Genomic DNA, 19485 nt, shown 5'->3' on the forward strand with positions numbered 1-19485 from the left:
AATCAACCCTTGGGGGAGGTAATAACTAATGGTGATGTTTATTCCGGTTTCTTGCACATGGACATTTGTGGAAACTGCAATTGTGGCACAATCACAACCACGGATCTAAAACATAAACATAAACATAAAAAAATAAAAGATGCTCCAGGTTTAGGCAAATCTCAGGGGAATTAAAAATAATGTAAATAAATCATTGTTAGAAATATTGGACGATGCATGTTTCAAAGCGCTTTCTTTTTTAATGCAATACCAAATGTTGAGAAACAACGCCATCTGTTGGTATACATTTGAACTACAGTACAATAGTTGTATTTTTCCATTTTACACCAAACCAAGAATACAAACCCATTCATTGTTTTACCAAATCCCAAACAAAACAAAACTCTCTTTTCAAGTGGTGGGCATTCAGCACTTAAAAATATTAAACCATTATAAAACCAATTATATGAATTAATTTAGGAGTAAAATTAAATTTGCACCGAAAGCAGTTGCCATTCATAATTTGGTTGCTAAACTATTTGGAGGTCAAATTAAGGTTTTAAATGTTTAAAATAATTCATACATAGAATTATGCAAGGAATAAAATGTAAAGTAACCCCAACCCTAAAAGATTAATAGATCTATTGTAACAATATACCGGAGATGAAATACATTTCGAAACAAATGTTGTTTCCCATGCATAAAGTACACCGCCCATCTCTTCAAACGTTCAGCAGTCAATATCAATGCTGGACAGCAGCTCCTCCAAGGCCTCCAGCTTCTGATTGGCTTCCTCGATCTCGCTGTACGTCTGCACGTTGCTGGCGATATGGTAACGGATGTCATCCACCAGAGGGACGGAGTCGGTTTCGTGTCGCTCCTCCAGAAAAGCGGCATCCTCCTTGACAATCTCCGCAAACTCCTCCTTCTCCACCAGCTGAAGGGAAGTAATTACGTAGGCTTAGTTAGGAGTCTATATTGACATTCAAAACATCCATTTTCTACAGCAATGGGACAGAATGGCTGACATGTGGAAGCGCACCAATGCACTTTACCCTGCATTTAGATTCTCAGTCAACATGGCCCTTAATGATGGCTCTTGTATAATAATAACCAGCCTAATAAAGCCTACATTGTACTGTATTATTAATTGTGCCATATTGAACGGAATAATTAAAATGTAAGAGGCTCCCCTGCCTCCGGAGTTGGTGTCGGAATCCTTCCGTATTAGTAATAATATGTTGTGTAATATTCCGGTTTCCTCCCACATTCCAAAAACATGCTAGGTTAATTAGCCACTCCAAATTGTCCATAGGTATGAATGTGAGTGTGAATGGTTGTTTGTCTATATGTGCCCTGTGATTGGCTGGCCACCTCTCGCCCGAAGACAGCTGGGATAGGCTCCAGCACCCCCGTGACCCTCGTGAGGATAAGCCGTAGAAAATGAATGAATGAATGAATGAATGAGTTCTCCTCCTATTTTGTGTGGAAGTGGTAACTTTTTGGTTTCTTATTTTGTCTTTCCCCACCCTCGGCCATCTCTGTGTGGAGTTTGCATGTTCTCCCCGTGCATGCGTGGGTTTTCTCCGGGTACTCCGGTTTCCTCCCACATTCCAAAAACACGCTAGGTTAATCGGCGACTCCAAATTGTCCATAGGTATGAATGTGAGTGTGAATGGTTGTTTGTCTATATGTGCCCTGTGATTGGCTGGCCACCAGTCCAGGGTGTACCCCGCCATCTGGGATAGGCTCCAGCATGTCCGCGGTAGGGATAAGCGGTAGAAGAGCAGTAGAAAAATAATTCATGAATGAGAGTCTAATTTAAAAATCTTGTTTTTTCTCAGGGCTGCACGGTGGTTAGCGTGCAGACCTCACAGCTAGGAGACCAGGGTTCAATTCCACCCTCGGCGATCTCTGTGTGGAGTTTGCATGTTCTCCCCGTGCATGCGTGGGTTTTCTCCGGGTACTCCGGTTTCCTCCCACATTCCAAAAACATGCTAGGTTAATTAGCCACTCCAAATTGTCCATAGGTATGAATGTGAGTGTGAATGGTTGTTTGTCTATATGTGCCCTGGGATTGGCTGGCCACCAGTCCAGGGTGTACCCCGCCTCTCGCCCGAAGACAGCTGGGATAGGCTCCAGCACCCCCGCCACCCTCGTGAGGAAAAGCGGTAGAAAATGAATGTTTTTTCTCAGTGCAAATTTCCTGCTCTTCTATGCTGAGATCAGTCATTTGCCTGCCGTGTTGAAGAGGTAATAATCCTTTCATCTACTTGTCAGTTTTACCCTTAGGGTAAAGTTCAGATGTGTTACTTTGTTCTCTTGCCACAAAATATGAAAAAAAAAAAAAACACCCACCAGTTCAATTATTTTGGCCATAAACTCCGTACACTGATCCTCCAGCCGAGAGAGCCGGAAGAGCTTGGCGGTCTTCCACAAGTAGACAACGTTGTCCTCACATATGGTCTGAGCGAGGGTCTTCCCGCACAAGCGTTTGAGCCCCGGCAGCAGGTACATGTCAGCCATGCAAAGGATGTCAAACACGTTGTCCCGTGTGAGCTAGACATCAAGAACAACCGATAGGCCGTCAGACCATAATGAACACTGGAAAAACATCTCAAGTTGTGTAAGCAACGTATTATATAGATGTGCTAGGAGACCAGGGTTCAATCCCACCCTCGGGCATCTCTGTGTGGAGTTTGCATGTTCTCCCCGTGCATGCGTGGGTTTTCTCCGGGTACTCCGGTTTCCTCCCACATTCCAAAAACATGCTAGGTTAATTAGCCACTCCAAATTGTCCATAGGTATGAATGTGAGTGTGAATGGTTGTTTGTCTATATGTGCCCTGTGATTGGCTGGCGACCAGTCCAGGGTGTACCCCGCCTTACGCCCGAAGACAGCTGGGATAGGCTCCAGCACCCCCCGCGACCCTCGTGAGGAAAAAGCGGTAGAAAATGAATGAATGAATGAATGATATAGATGTCATTGATATACAAGTTGAACAGTTTTGGTCCCAGTATTGACCCCTGTGGTACTCCAAAAAAAAAAAAAAAACTTGTATTGAATTAGATTAAAAAAGAAGCCCTAAGGAGAAGATGACAGCGATACAAACTCAATATAACTCTGACACTGATGGATCTGTTTGCGTGCAAAGCTAATGAAAGCTCCCACCCATTACATACTTTGAATATTATGAATATAGCATAAACACACACAAACATATTACAGTGTTTGCGCATCCTTCTTTTGACAGGTGCTTATCCTAGCAAGGTAATTAAACATCCAAAACGTATAATAAATGGTATGATTTATAGAAAAAGGAAATTCACCAACCTGCGTGTCGTTGCTGTAGATGTAATACATGACGTGGGTGAAGATCTGGTAGGAGATGTTGTGCAGAGTTATCACCGGTGTGCTGGGCTGATATAGAAGATGCTCTCCCTCGCTGAAGTGGTCCTCCAGTAAAGCTTTAAAGTAATCACTCCGTCCACAGAAAAACGCCTGGAGAAAACCACACATTTAATTAAACTCTTTATTTGTGTGAAAGTATGCGGATAGGGTCCGGAACAAAAGCCAAAGCTTCGTACCTTATGACACATGAAATCATAACCATCGACTCGAAAGCATACGTCAGGAAAGGTGGGCAACTGGTCCACCCTGTTAAAGGGAAGCTCGCCAAATCCAACCTGAGGGGAACAAATTGATGCATTCGGGTGTTAAAAGAGCAGCTAAAGAACATCCTGGGAATATTATTTCATACTCTGAGCTGCTGAGGCATCGCACAATCTGCCAACTGGGCCAAGTCCTCCTGCAGCTGGCAGCTATGAGGCTCCAGGCTGAGAACCTTCACACAGATACCTGGCTTGTTGGACACTTCAGTACCAAAAACATAAAAACAGGAAGAGGATTCAAGCTGTGAAATACTTTTTTTGTGTGTATATTAACAGTATCTTACCAAAGTTATGTGTTGTATATTAACAGTATCTTACCAAAGTTATGTGTTGTATATTAACAGTATCTTACCAAAGTTTTGTGTGTATATTAACAGTATCTTACCAAAGTTATGTGTTGTATATTAACAGTATCTTACCAAAGTTATGTGTTGTATATTAACGGTATCTTACCAAAGTTATGTGTTGTATATTAAAAGTATCTTACCAAAGTTTTGTGTGTATATTAACAGTATCTTACCAAAGTTATGTGTTGTATATTAACGGTATCTTACCAAAGTTTTGTGTGTATATTAACAGTATCTTACCAAAGTTTTGTGTGTATATTAACAGTATCTTACCAAAGTTTTGTGTGTATATTAACGGTATCTTACCAAAGTTATGTGTGTATATTAACGGTATCTTACCAAAGTTTTGTGTGTATATTAACAGTATCTTACCAAAGTTATGTGTTGTATATTAACGGTATCTTACCAAAGTTATGTGTTGTATATTAACGGTATCTTACCAAAGTTATGTGTTGTATATTAACAGTATCTTACCAAAGTTATGTGTTGTATATTAACAGTATCTTACCAAAGTTATGTGTTGTATATTAACGGTATCTTACCAAAGTTATGTGTTGTATATTAACAGTATCTTACCAAAGTTTTGTGTTGTATATTAACGGTATCTTACCAAAGTTTTGTGTGTATATTAACGGTATCTTACCAAAGTTATGTGTTGTATATTAACGGTATCTTACCAAAGTTATGTGTTGTATATTAACAGTATCTTACCAAAGTTTTGTGTGTATATTAACAGTATCTTACCAAAGTTATGTGTTGTATATTAAGGGTATCTTACCAAAGTTATGTGTTGTATATTAACGGTATCTTACCAAAGTTATGTGTTGTATATTAACAGTATCTTACCAAAGTTTTGTGTTGTATATTAACGGTATCTTACCAAAGTTATGTGTTGTATATTAACGGTATCTTACCAAAGTTATGTGTTGTATATTAACGGTATCTTACCAAAGTTATGTGTTGTATATTAACGGTATCTTACCAAAGTTTTGTGTGTATATTAACAGTATCTTACCAAAGTTATGTGTTGTATATTAACAGTATCTTACCAAAGTTATGTGTTGTATATTACCGGTATCTTACCAACGTTATGTGTTGTATTTTAACGGTATCTTACCAAAGTTATGTGTGTATATTAACAGTATCTTACCAAAGTTATGTGTGTATATTAACGGTATCTTACCAAAGTTATGTGTGTATATTAACGGTATCTTACCAAAGTTATGTGTTGTATATTAACAGTATCTTACCAAAGTTTTGTGTTGTATATTAACGGTATCTTACCAAAGTTGTGTTGTATATTAACGGTATCTTACCAAAGTTATGCGTTGTAGTATATTAACGGTATCTTACCAAAGTTATGTGTTGTATATTAACGGTATCTTACCAAAGTTATACACCTGTTTGCATTTAATCTCCAGCTCTTCCATGAGATACGTCATTTTGCACTGCTTAGCGAGTCGTCTGCAGTCGTCCACGAGGCTCACGTCAATATCCATACGTCCTGTAGCATCAGACCACATGGGTGGGGTATATTTAATACTCATCCACATATTCATTCAAATACACTGGGATTTACATTGATATTAAAGTATGTCATTACATTCATTTTCTACCGCTTATCCTCACGGGGGTGGCGGCGGGTGCTGGAGCCTATCCCAGCTGTCTTCGTCTGAGAGGCGGGGTACACTCTGGACTGGTGGCCAGCCAATCACAGGGCACATATAGACAAACAACCATTCACACTCACATTCATACCTATGGACAATTTGGAGTGGCTAATTAACCTAGCATGTTTTTGGAATGTGGGAGGAAACCGGAGTACCCGGAGAAGAACATGCAAACTCCACACAGAGATGCCCGAGGGTTGAAATTGAACCCTGGTCTCCTAGCTGTGAGGTCTGCGCGCTAACCACTTGACTGCCGTGCAGCCTTGAGAAAAAATAAGATTTTTTTAAATTACCGGTAATAACCGGCGGGTTACCCGGCAAAAACCCACACATGCAAACCCCATAAGTTAACCCCACTGGCGTCCATTCCTGCGCTGTTAGAGAGGCATTGCAAAGTTTTTTAACATTAACATTACTGACACCTATTGCCTAGTAAAGAATACTACATGTACTACATTCTGGGTGCCTTATATTGGTATATATATTATATTTTAGTATAAACAGTATATCCACTTTTATGCTTGAAAAGTGTAAAAAATAAAGTAGTATTGAGTAGTATTAGTAGGTGGATGAGTGATTGGTGCGCAGGCCTCACAGCTAGGAGACCCGAGTTCAATTCCACCCTCGGCCATCTCTGTGTGGAGTTTGCATGTTCTTCTCCGGGTACTCCGGTTTCCTCCCACATTCCAAAAACATGCTAGGTTAATTAGCGACTCCAAATTGTCCATAGGTATGAATGTGAGTGTGAATGGTTGTTTGTCTATATGTGCCCTGTGATTGGCTGGTGACTTAATTAATGTTTGTAACACATAAACGTGTCAGATCATTAAAGAAATTTAAATATTAGTCAATGACAACACAACTAAACACAACAAGCAGTTTTTTAAATTATTTTTTTAAATCATTAAGGCAATTTTTTTTTGCCATCAAACATGCCGGGTGCGTGGGTTTCCTCCGGGTACTCCGGTTTCCTCCCACATTCCAAAATTGTCCAAATTTTGTCAAAAATTGGACTCCAAATTGTCCATAGGTATGAATGTGAGTGTGAATGGTTGTTTGTCTATATGTGCCCTGTGATTGGCTGGCCACCAGTCCAGGGTGTACCCCGCCTCTCGCCCAAAGACAGCTGGGATAGGCTCCAGCACCCCCCGCAACCCTCGTGATGATAAGCGGTAGAAAATGAATGTAAATGATCAGAAAATGAGGAATGCTAAACCTCTGTAGCCTAGTTATAAAATATGCTCACCAGTATATAAATATTGCAAGATGGCTCCAAAGGCTGCAGGGTTGATCTGAAATGAGGTACAAATATGTGTCTAAAACACATTTTATATTCCATACCAAAGTAGTCAAGATGCACCAATGCCTCAATGTCTCAATCACGTGGACGTACCAGAGGATGTTTGAGGTTGATCAAGGTTTTGTCCTTCCATTTTGTTGCAAACATTTCTGTGAAGTACTCTGACAGTGCACTGAGGACACAGCGATGGGCTGTGAACGTCTGACCATGAACAAGGAACTTTATGTCACTGTGCTGTCCCTGCTCCAACAACCTGAGGAGAGAGTAAACATTCCGATACGATGACTGTAGGGCGGTTTGACAGGTTCACTGAAGCAATAGACTTAACAAGTACACCATTAGGTACACCTATGTGATCCACCGCAGTCCAATATAAGTATTATGGTTGCAAAGGCAATATTTTATATACAGCTTTCCTATTGGATCTCAATATAAAATCATATGTATTAATTCATTCATCAGAGCAGGGGTCGGGAACCTTTTTGGCTACAAGAGCCATGAAGACCAGATATTTTAAAATGTGTATCTGTGAGAGCCATATACATTTTTTTAAACATTGAATGCAATAAAATGTGTGCATTTTTATGTAAGACCAACAGTTTTAGATATAATGGGCTCTAATTACGTAGACCAGGCACACTACCCCACGCCAAGGGGGTGTGGCCAGCACACTTTCGTGAGCAGCGCAGTGTCCAATAATAAATCAAATACTTGCTGCCATTAATGCAACTTCTGCTGCTGCATGGTTTTGCACCGTACTCAGTATATTTCATTCTTTTGGCCATCTTTGCCAGAAGGCTTGGTTCTGCAGCTTTAGCTAGGTGATTATTTGACTAAAGGAGGAAAGTTCACATTTACATCTTAATGACCGAGGTAGACTACCGCATTACCCAGTAATAATCGAGTTTTGGTGTTTGACCTGGAAAATATCATCAGGAAAGATAGATATGGTCGGCCGTATTGCAGTAGAAAATAGATGGACGGATTAAAATTCATAAGAAAGTTGTTGATTTTTAATATTTTTAACAGTGATTTCTGTGATGTTTACTTTAAAATGTTAGCAAACATACATTTTTATTGTGGCAAATACTTGAGAGCCAGATACAGTCATCAAAAGAGCCCTACCTGGCTCCCGAGCCATAGGTTCCCTACCTCTGCATCAGAGTATATAAATATATTGCACTTGACTTGTCTGTAAATGTACAGTAGCTTTAGCCAGCATTATAATATAAAGAAGTGAAATGAAACACATCTTTCGTGGATTCGCTCCTTCGCTGATTTTTTTTTGTGCAATTTCAGTGTAAGTTCTATCCTCTCTCTTCTGTCTGCACTGCCCATTGTCAATAAATCTCCTTAGTGCTGTCTCCTGTTGTGGTCATAGCTACCGAGCCGCTTGCTAATTTATCCACGGGAGTGATATGTTTTAACAAGGATACAAAAACGCTACAGCCGAAAGGTTATTATGTGGTGGTTATTATAAATTATGTGGTGGTGGGGGGGGGTTATAGCATTAAAACATATATAAACTGACAAACAGGAACTGGCCAACTCAATGCACTCAGACAGTAGTCACATCTTGTGCAGTAACCCGAGAAACCACATGCAAGGTAGCCACACCTTAGGTTTCTGCCCTGTATTCGATTAGGAAATGAGCAAATTCAGCGAGTTTTACTTTAGAAAATGATTGGAATCATTCAGAAAAGAAAATATGTATTTTGCAGTTCAATGCACAAATATATTATTTGTATGGGATTTTTTTCCCAACATGATAAGTGAGGCTCTTGTCGTTTTGTAACTATTTTGTGATAATTAGAGTGTGCAATAATTAGTTAACAAAAGTAGGTAGGGGCCTACATTTTTTGATTTGCAAGTTTTATTGATTTGAATACCTTTGGCACTAATTATCGAAACACCAAATTTGTTTGGTAAGCTAATTGACCTTTTGAATCATGAGAAATGATTTAAGGTGGCTGATTACAAGTTGTTCTTTTTGCATCTTCTCTGAAGAGTAGCAAAACAACTATCAAATGACCTGAGAGCAAAGATTGTTCAACATCATGGTCTAGGGGAAGGATACAAAAAGCTAGGTCTGAGATTTCACCTGTCAGGTTCCACTCTGAGGAACATAGTGGAAGACCACAGGCACAGTTCTAGTTAAAGCCCGGAGTGACAGGTCCAGAAAAAAAATCTTAAATAAGCAGAGGATACTAAATCTTACATATGCAGGAAGAAGTTAAAATCATCCCGTTGCATGGCGCGGACACTGACACACTTGTACTCTTTGAGCACTCGTCGGATTGAGTCGTTCAGTGAGCCGTAAAGGCACCGCTCACCGTCAAATGTGTTCGCCTCACATTTGGCACCTATACGGACAATTAGAGAGACAACATACAATAAAGAAGAAGACCACAAACAAGGCGTCGGTTTTGTCAATGTCACTCTTACCACTTGCCAGCAGGTACTGGACAAGCTCCTCGTGGCCACAGAGACAGGCATAATACCTAACAGACATATTTTAAATGTTTACTATGGCTGTACTGGAAAAAAGACATACTTTATGCTAATTGTCTGAATGGTACTTACAAAGGGCTGCTGTCCCATTTATCTCTTACATTGAGGTCCACGTCTCTTTGTTCGACGAGGTATCTGGAAAACATTTGGTGATATTGGGGAAAAATGTAAGAACTTGTCAATGTGGATTTAACCGAATAAAACCGGAATATTTAAATGAAATGTTCTAACTGGTGTATTACGCACTTTATGTCAGATAATATTCAATTTTATTGTCATTGCACATGTACAATGCAACGAAATGGAGTTTGCAAAGTACCAAAGTACATAAGCAGTAAGATATAACTGTGGTTATACAATATTATACATAAACACAGTAGGGTATATGCACATATGCAAAAATGAACGTATAGAGCAACATCTTAAAACTGAATATTGCATTATATTATTGAACGGTAAGTATATTTATAGCATATTTATAGACTATAGAGATGGTAAGTATATTTATAGACTATATTTAAATGAAATGAAATGTTCTCACTGGTGTATTACGCACCTTATGTCAGATAATATTCAATTTTATTGTCATTGCACATGTACAATGCAACAAAATGGAGTTTGCAAAGTACATAAGCAGTAAGATATAACTGTGGTTATACAATATTATACATAAACACAGTAGGGTATGTGCACATATGCAAAAATGAATGTATAAAGCAACATCTTAAAACTGAATATTGCATTATATTATTGGACGGTGAGTATATTTATAGTATATTTATAGACTATATAGACGGTAAGTATATTTATAGACTATATTTAAATGAAATGAAATGTTCTCACTGGTGTATTACGCAGTTTATGTCAGATAATATTAAATTTTATTGTCATTGCACATGTACAATGCAACGAAATGGAGTTTGCAAAGTACCAAAGTACATAAGTAGTAAGATATAACTGTGGTTATACAATATTATACATAAACACAGTAGGGTATATGCACATATGGAAAAATGAACGTATAGAGCAACATCTTAAAACTGAATATTGCATTATATTATTGGACAGTAAGTATATTTATAGACCATAGAGACGGTAAGTATATTTATAGACTATATTTAAATGAAATGCAATGTTCTCACTGGTGTATTACGCAGTTTTTGTCAGATAATAATCAATTTTATTGTCATTGCACGTGTATATATTATACTATACATAAACATTATGTATAGTATACATACATTACATTATACTATAATATATATTATAGTATACATAAACACAGTAGGGTATGTGCACATATGCAAAAATGAATGTATAGAGCAACATCTTAAAAGTGAATATTGCATTATATTATTGGACGGTAAGTATATTTATAGACTATTAGAAACGGACGGTATGTGATTAAATTTAATTTAAAAAAAATTAAGAGCTTGTAAACGTACAATTCTGAAGTCAAGACAGTGCTCGCTCTCCCAAATGCGCATGCGCAATCTGAGAGCGATGCGTTTCAATGTTACTAGGATATTATAATTAGATAGTCATCGTTTTTTTTTTAATTTTGTGTAGACTTGTAGTCGTAGGCTTAAGTTTTTTGTGAACGTACCATGTCCGAGTGGAGGGAGAGGTGTGCACCGACATTAAATAATATAAAACATGCATTCTGTAGCACAACCAAGCTGTCAGAAAAAAAATGTCCACATTGGGAATCACAGAATGACTCCTATCTGTCATCCAGTTGCCAGCAAGTCCTTCTTAGCTATCAACCCTCCTGCCGTACTTCTACAACCGATGCATATGCATCTGACATTAGCTTTAGCTCCAGGTCAAAGGCGACTGCTGTCTTTTAAATGATACAGAAAACATGAGGCGCTAGCATGGTTGGACTGTTTGTAAACAAATGCTGGTTACCTGACTCTACAAATGTCGCCCTTTCTGCAACTACTAAACAAATCGTACGCATCCATGATCCCGTCGGTGTTTTCGGTCCTCTGAAATGCATTGAAACGGCCTGTCTGCTGGCCAGGTAGACGGTGAAAGTATGAAGGTTGGACGTTAGATTTGAGTCGAGTTTTGCTTGGTCTCGGTTTGCCGATGTTTTGCTGCTGGTCTGCAATGTTTTTTTGGTGGCGTTTCAGGAGTCACGTGACATAGCGGTGTTGCATTTACACGTATGGAATAGCGAATGAACGAATTTTTACTCACTTGTTATTAACAAGTCTGATACTCCACAAACACTGAAAAGGTGCTCCTTAATTTCTTTTTATCGCCGAATTGTTCCGTGGTGTGTCTGTTTGTGTTTTAATGTTATTGTTCGTGTCGTGGGATAGTAGAACATACAGGATAAACATTGAATGCAGCATATGGCAGTCAGTCGATTTTTTTTCTGTCCATTTCGAATTTTTCTAAAACAAATAAAAGAAAAGAAGAAAAATTATGATTTGTCCCAATGTTTATACTGTAGCGACCCCGATGCGTACTTGTTGACATGTTGTGTTATAGAATATCTGACCGTTTCGGGCGGCCTGGAACGCACCAGGGATGGAGGCGTGTCGTTGTGTGGGGAACCAGGAAGTGCAGTGTTTGGGTAGCCAAGTAGCCATTATTGTGTGCAATAAAAACCTTGTTATTGACCACAGTTGTGTGATTTCCAATACCTTTATATTTTGTATTATATTAATTATGGTTAATGGTTACTCTACTTAATTTTGCTGTGATGTGAAAAGGAACAAATATCCATGCTTCAAAACAAATTGTTAAGTAGTAATTCAAGAGAAACACTCCCAAATGCCAAGCATTCTTGACTGTCCCTACCTTGCATGGCAACTCTGCACAAAACTTTGTATATTCATCACATGTCAAAAACACATCATGTGCAAGAGATCTCACTCTGCAAGAATTCCCCTGCCTGTCAGCCAAAAGATAAAATAATGAACATTTTGTTCTTGACCTGAGGAAGCTTGATTTACTGTGGCATGCAGAGTGTATTCCATGTCACGTTTGTGGATGTGATTTGTCATCCAGAAAACAAACACGCCTAATTTGTGACAACACCTAAAAGTGAATCACAAAGAGAAAATGCAAGAAAAATGTTGGCAATTTGAACAAAAATCAACTTTAAGTGTTGAAAATGTATCGAACCAAACCATATTTTCTGTACTGTTTCACTCCTTGTAAAATATGAGCCATTATTTTATTCCAAAAATAACACAAAGTAAGAAATTTCATATTTTTTGCATGTTTATGTTGTTTTATTTCATTGTGTTTTGGCTCTGTGAACAGACCATTGTTGTGTGTGTGCTAACTTTCTTTAAAAAAAAATAATGCTAACATAAAATAAATACGGTCTGCACGGTGTTCTAGTGGTTAGCACACAGGCCTCACAGCTAAGAGACCCGAGTTCAATTCCACCCTCGGCCATCTCTGTGTGGAGTTTGCATGTTCTCCCCGTGCATGCGGGGGTTTTTCGCGGGTACTCCGGTTTCCTCCCACATTCCAAAAACATGCTAGGTTAATTAGCCACTCCAAATTGTCCATAGGTATGAATGTGAGTGTGAATGGTTGTTTGTCTATATGTGCCCTGTGATTGGCTGGCCACCAGTCCAGGGTGTACCCCGCCTCGCGCCCGAAGACAGCTGGGGGCTGGGACAGGTAGGACGATTAGTAACTGTTACATTTGTTCACTTCCTGCTTTCCTAATATGGTTTAAGGTTCATTTATTTTATTAATAATATAAAAAATATATATATTTTTTAATTTTTTGTCACGTACCGAAGTACGGGGTGATACGACCATACAATGGTCGGGGTGCATTATTTATTTTTTTTATTAATTAAAAAAATTATTATAAAAAAAAACAAAAAATCTTCAACTGTATTATGGAAAGCAGGAAGTGAACAAATGTAACAGTTAGTGATTGTAAAAGTACCAGATGGAGGGGTATGATTTAATAAGCTTTGCTTCTTCCTACTCCTTTTGGACATGTGGAACTGGGAACTGATTATGGGATGCATTCAATTGTAATCTGATGCATGTTCAAATGAAATAAAACCATTACCATTACCATTACCATTACCATTACAATGACATAATGGGTACCATAGTAACTGTCAATATAGTGATATGTATAGCACATCATGACTGTGGCTCATAACTTCTAAGGACTTCTTATGGTTAAAACCACAGAATTGGAATCATTAATTTTTTTCTAAAGTGAAAATATTATAATATCTGAAAGGGTAGGCTTTTTTTGTATGTAATCACTCATTTTAATAAAACCCTCTACTTATTGGTTTGTCTTGCAAAATTGCTTCTGAAAACCAATTAAAACACCACAACAAAGGCATTCATTGCGGCACATTCTTGACTCTTAATGAGTTTGTGGAAGACTGTAAATTCCAGCTGCTGAGATTCCGACACAGCACCCAAAATAGTAAACATTAAAGACGAAAGTGCAGCTCAAAGAACTACTGGTATTTGTCAGACTGGTTTTCCAACATTGGGGAGCTGCATAACTTCCCCATCCCACCACACCCAGTCTTGCCTATATAATAAAGGACCCCAAAAGATGCCAGACGCACATCAGCAGTTCAACCACTGACCGACCGCTGTAGCCGGGACCTGTCGATACGGCGCTACTATGAGTGCGAGGAGCAAAAGATCCAGCCAAGCCGGGATGCGTATGTCCTCTACAGGATACAGCAGCATGTCCTTGGGATCCTATAGCATCCCGAAGGCCACCGCCATGGCCAGCCAGATCTCATCTGTGACTGTCAACAAGAGACTGCTCACCCCGATGAAGATCAACATTGACCCCACCATTCAGGCTGTCCGCACCAAAGAGAAAGATCAAATGAAGACTCTCAATAACCGCTTTGCCTCATTCATTGATAAGGTAAAGTAGTCGCTTTAATTTCTTTGCACGTGATTTTTAATAACATTCTATGATCTGCTGAACTCCTGCAGGTAAGGTACTTGGAGCAGCAGAACAAAATGCTGGAAACCAAGTGGAAGCTCCTGGAGGGACAGCCTCCTCGTTCCTCCAACATTGAGCCCATGCTGAAGTCTTACATCGCCAACCTGCAAAGGCAGCTGGAGGTTCTCACCAACGACAAGCTCAGACTTGAAGTGGAGACCGCCACTATGCACAAAAATGTGGACGACTGCAAGACACAGTAAGACTCCAGGAATGAGCGCCTTTTGGAAGGACAGCTGATCGAGTGAATGATAATAACATGCCGATATTGTTTGTTGGATGTTGCAGGTATGAGGAAGAACTCCTCAAGAAGACTGATACCGAGAATGATTTTGTTACTCTCAAAAAGGTGAAATGATAGATTAATTTATTCATTGACTGGTGGCCAGCCAATCCCAGGGCACATATAGACAAACAACCATTCACACTCACATTCATACCGATGGACAATTTGGAGTCACCAATTAACCTAGCATGTTTTTGGAATGTGGGAGCACACGCAGGGGGAGAACATGCAAACTCCACACAGAGATGCCAGAGGGGGGAATCAAACGCGGGTCTCCTAGCTGTGTGGCCTCCATGCTAACCGCTCGTGCACTTTGCAGCCTCTAAATTTCCATTCATTCATTTTCTACAACTTATCTTCACGAGGGTTGCGGGGGTGCTGGAGCCTATCCCAGCTGTCTTCGGGCGAGAGGCGGGGTTAATTTAAAAACTGTGATTAATCTGATAAAATTTTGCATCTTTTGACAGCCCTAGTTTTTTTGTCCATAATACCATAACCATAATACCATTCATTCATTCATTTTCTTATTCTCACGAGGGTTGCGGGGGAGCTGGAGCCTATCCCAGCTGTCTTCGGGCAAGAGGCGGGGTACACCCTGGACTGGTGGCCAGCCAATCACAGGGCACATATAGACAAACAACCATTCACACTCACATTCATACCTATGGACAATTTGGAGTTAGCTAATTAACCTAGCATGTTTTTGGAATGTGGGAGGAAACCGGAGTACCCGGAGAAAACCCACGCATGCACGGGGAGAACATGCAAACTCCACACAGAGATGGCGGAGGGTGGAATTGAACTCGGGTTTCCGAGCTGTGAGGTCTGCGCGCTAACCACTCGTCCACCGTGCAGCCCATCATATATATATATATATATACACATTCATTCATTCATTTTCTACCGCTTTTCCTCACGAGGGTTGCGGGGGTGCTGGAGCCTATCCCAGCTGTCTTCCACCCTGAACTGGTGGCCAGCCAATCACAGGGCACATATAGACAAACAACCATTCACACTCACATTCATACCTATGGACAATATGGAGTCAAATGATAAATTTAAAGTCATGAAAAACAACATGTGTCCTAATATACATAAATACACTTAAAATTATAAATGAATAATTTCATGATTGTGTACAATTAATTCCAGAATGTGGATGCTGGCTATTTGTTGAAAGTGGATCTACTGGACAAGGTGTCCAGTCTCCATGATGAACTTACCTTTCTCAAGGCATGGAATGATGAGGTATATATTCATATTCATATTCATATTCATATTCATATTCATATTCATATTCATATTCATATTCATATTCATATTCATATTCATATTCATATTCATATTCATGCCAATCCTGCTACAGTATGTCACATTTGGTTTGTTTCTGTCCGAAGGAGATACGTGAGCTGCAGGAGAGCCTGAGGGACACGTCTGTGGTGGTGCAGATGGACAACTCCCGCGAGTTGGACATGGAGGAGATTGTGGCTGACGTCAAGGCTCAGTATGAGGATATAGCGGCACGGAACCGTGAAGACGCTGAAATCTGGTACAAGACCAAGGTAGAAGATAAAGATGGTTTTGTTTAAGTGTCATAAAGCTGCAGTTGGTACATCACACCCTGTTGTCTGGTTTGCTATCACGTTACCAGTATGAGCAGATTACAGCTGAGGCCGACCAGTACGACAACGAACTACGCAGCACCAAAGGGGAAATACTCGAACTCAAACGAATCATCAAAAATCTGCAGAATGAAGTTCAGTCTGTGAAGGGCCAGGTGAGTGAAAGTGAAAGGATTCTAAAGTGCTTTACACACAGTCCATCCGTTACGTTTTCTTTTTGCAGCGCATGAACATTGATGCCCAGATAACTGAGATCGAACACCGTGGAGAGGCGGCCACCGATGACGCCAAAGATCGCATCAGGGACCTGGAGTTGGCTTTGCAGCAGGCCAAGCAGGACATGGCCGACCAGGTCAGACAGTACCAAGAGCTCATGAATGTCAAGATGGCCTTGGACATCGAAATCTCAACCTACAAGAAGTTGCTGGAAGGAGAAGAAGAGAGGTCAGTTTTTCTTCCATTGAAAATGAATTAAGCCGGCTGCATGGTGGACGAGTGGTTAGCGAGCAGGCCTCACAGCTAGGAGACCCGAGTTCGATTCCATGACAGCTGGGATAGGCTCCAGCATCCCCGCGACCCTCATGAGAATAAGAAAATGAATGAATGAATGAATGGTATTATGGACAAAAAAACTAGGGCTGTCAAAAAAAGTAACATTTTGTCAGATTAATCACAGTTTTTAAATTAACTAATCATGATTAATCACCTTTGTGACTCCAAATTGTCCATAGGTATGAATGTGAGTGTGAATGGTTGTTTGTCTATATGTGCCCTGTGATTGGTTGGCCACCAGTCCAGGGTGTACCCCGCCTCTCGCCCGAAGACAGCTGGGATAGGCTCCAGCACCCCCGAGACCCTTGTGAGAATAAGAAAATGAATGAATGAATGGTATTATGGTTATGGTATTATGGACAAAAAAAACTAGGGCTGTCAAAAAATGTAAAATTTTGTCAGATTAATCACAGTTTTTAAATCAACTAATCATGATTAATCACCTTTGAGACTCCAAATTGTCCATAGGTATGAATGTGAGTGTGAATGGTTGTTTGTCTATATGTGCCCTGTGATTGGCTGGCCACCAGTCCAGGGTGTACCCCGCCTCTCTTGTCCGAAGACAGCTGGGATAGGCTCCAGCACCCCCGCGACCCTCGTGAGAATAAGAAAATGAATGAATGAATGGTATTATGGTTATGATATTATGGACAAAAAAACTAGGGCTGTCAAAAGATGTAAAATTTTATCAGATTAATCACAGTTTTTAAATTAACTAATCATGATTAATCACCTTTGAGACTCCAAATTGTCCATAGGTATGAATGTGAGTGTGAATGGTTGTTTGTCTATATGTGTCCTGTGATTGGCTGGCCACCAGTCCAGGGTGGACCCCGCCTCTTGCCCCCGAAGACAGCTGGGATAGGCTCCAGCACCCCCGCAACCCTCGTGAGAATAAGAAAATGAATGAATGAATGAATGGTATTATGGTTATGGTATTATGGACAAAAAAACTAGGGCTGTCAAAAAATGTTAAATTTTATCAGATTAATCACAGTTTTTAAATTAACTAATCATGATTAATCACCTTTGAGACTCCAAATTGTCCATAGGTATGAATGTGAGTGTGAATGGTTGTTTGTCTATATGTGCCCTGTGATTGGCTGGCCACCAGTCCAGGGTGTACCCCGCCTCTCGCCCCCGAGGACAGCTGGGATAGGCTCCAGCACCCCCGCAACCCTCGTGAGAATAAGAAAATGAATGAACGAATGGTATTATGGTTATGGTACTATGGACAAAAAAACTAGGGCTGTCAAAAGATGTAAAATTTTATCAGATTAATCACAGTTTTTAAATTAACTAATCATGATTAATCACCTTTGCGACTCCAAATTGTCCATAGGTATGAATGTGAGTGTGAATGGTTGTTTGTCTATATGTGCCCTGTGATTGGCTGGCCACCAGTCCAGGGTGGACCCCGCCTCTCTTGTCCGAAGACAGCTGGGATAGGCTCCAGCACCCCCGCAACCCTCGTGAGAATAAGAAAATGAATGAATGAATGGTATTATGGTTATGGTATTATGGACAAAAAAAACTAGGGCTGTCAAAAAATGTAAAATTTTATCATATTACCGCTTCTCGCCCGAAGACAGCTGGGATAGGCTCCAGCACCCCCGCAACCCTCATGAGGAGAAGCGGTAGAAAATGAATGATTGAATGAATGAATGAATACAGTTTGCACCAATATTGCATTTTCTTGCCAAACAGAATTGGCCAAGATACTATTCTCACCATCCAAGCGGTGCCCACAATGCCGAAGCAGAGTGAGTTGTCAACATTTATTTTGTAATATTATCACCTCGCAGACATATGCCTAATTTTCTGACTCTGCTGCTTCTGTCAGTCATCCTCCAGGAGCCACGGAAGTCAAATCCTGTTCTCATCAAGACAATGGAGACCCAAAATACACAATTAATCTAAAGCCGTTCTTCAAACAACTGAAATGTTTGTTGTTATTTTCTTTTACAGAAGAAATGTAAAAGAAATGGCGAAGGTTATTTCGATTGTGCCACATGCAATATTGTCAATAAATATGGTTCACTGAACGACCTCCTGCTTATATTTAATATGTAAACCACTTTTGAGTATATATACATCTCTATCTAGGTTCATGGGAGTACACAGTAATAGACATAGGTGGAAGTAGTCATTTAAAAGACATGCACAATACAAATATAGTGGTTAAACGTGACTAATTCGTTCCAGTAGGTCCGACTAAAAAGACATTAAAAATAATGTGAATCCAATTAATCTGCTCCACACACAATTTTGAAAAATTATAGACTATAATAATAGTTTTACATACAGAAATGCAAAAATATTTACAAATGACAAATGAATGGACATTTAACATCACTTTTACCGAGTTTTCCAAAGAGGGAGTAGAAAGGAGATTATGCTTGGAAGTCAAATTCCCTTTTTTATGTTTCTGCACTCATGCCACAAAAAAACTATATAAAAAAATGATATTTTAATATTTTAAGAGGTTTCTTAAAAACTTTTTTAACATTAACAGAACAACTTAACGTCAGCAAATATGGTGGGCCACCTATCCCAGCTGTCTTCGGGCGAG

At 39.7% G+C, this 19485-nt stretch overlaps 2 protein-coding genes across 4 annotated transcripts in view; one reads left to right on the top strand and one right to left on the bottom strand.

Annotated features, from left to right (window-relative positions):
• LOC131104032 (keratin, type II cytoskeletal 8-like) overlaps positions 1 to 18923 on the top strand; it is a 36565-nt gene extending 17642 nt beyond the window's left edge. Inside the window, exons 2-10 of one of the 2 annotated variants that reach the window (XM_058050731.1) lie at positions 14173 to 14372; positions 14444 to 14652; positions 14742 to 14802; positions 15892 to 15987; positions 16137 to 16301; positions 16391 to 16516; positions 16585 to 16805; positions 18621 to 18676; positions 18757 to 18923. In XM_058050731.1, coding sequence (XP_057906714.1) covers positions 14184 to 14372; positions 14444 to 14652; positions 14742 to 14802; positions 15892 to 15987; positions 16137 to 16301; positions 16391 to 16516; positions 16585 to 16805; positions 18621 to 18676; positions 18757 to 18833 — 1200 coding nt within the window. In that variant the 5' untranslated portion in view covers positions 14173 to 14183 and the 3' untranslated portion in view covers positions 18834 to 18923. Of the gene's footprint in view, positions 1 to 14079; positions 14373 to 14443; positions 14653 to 14741; positions 14803 to 15891; positions 15988 to 16136; positions 16302 to 16390; positions 16517 to 16584; positions 16806 to 18620; positions 18677 to 18756 lie in introns of those variants that run through there. The other variant, XM_058050730.1, reaches the window with a different exon arrangement.
• On the bottom strand, positions 15 to 11618 carry abtb1 (ankyrin repeat and BTB (POZ) domain containing 1). 2 transcript variants are annotated; one of them, XM_058050733.1, is made up of 12 exons: positions 11390 to 11618; positions 9551 to 9613; positions 9413 to 9468; positions 9186 to 9330; positions 7061 to 7220; positions 6914 to 6959; positions 5385 to 5501; positions 3740 to 3852; positions 3567 to 3665; positions 3313 to 3480; positions 2338 to 2538; positions 15 to 916 (listed from the first exon to the last, which is right to left on the bottom strand). In XM_058050733.1, the coding sequence occupies exons 1-12, from the start codon at positions 11443 to 11445 to the stop codon at positions 710 to 712; spliced, it is 1431 nt and encodes a 476-aa protein (XP_057906716.1). In that variant the 5' UTR covers positions 11446 to 11618; the 3' UTR covers positions 15 to 709. The 2 variants fall into 2 exon arrangements, with proteins under 2 accessions (XP_057906716.1, XP_057906715.1); XM_058050732.1 differs by lacking the exon at positions 2338 to 2538 and having other exon boundaries at positions 11390 to 11603.
• Positions 18924 to 19485: the final 562 nt, after the last annotated feature.

Source organism: Doryrhamphus excisus, chromosome 16, assembly GCF_030265055.1.
Source record: "Doryrhamphus excisus isolate RoL2022-K1 chromosome 16, RoL_Dexc_1.0, whole genome shotgun sequence".
NCBI lineage: Eukaryota > Metazoa > Chordata > Actinopteri > Syngnathiformes > Syngnathidae > Doryrhamphus > Doryrhamphus excisus.

What these genes read in the sequence shown, in the direction of transcription:
- abtb1 (XM_058050733.1), bottom strand. Translation starts at nt 11,445, where the DNA reads ATGGATGCGTACGATTTGTTTAGTAGTTGCAGAAAGGGCGACATTTGT. An exon ending in GGCGACATTTGTAGAGTCAG is followed by an intron (nt 9,614 to 11,389) that starts GTAACCAGCATT and finishes AATGTTTTCCAG; the next exon opens with ATACCTCGTCGAACAAAGAG. An exon ending in TCAACCTCAAACATCCTCTG is followed by an intron (nt 6,960 to 7,060) that starts GTACGTCCACGT and finishes ACCTCATTTCAG; the next exon opens with ATCAACCCTGCAGCCTTTGG.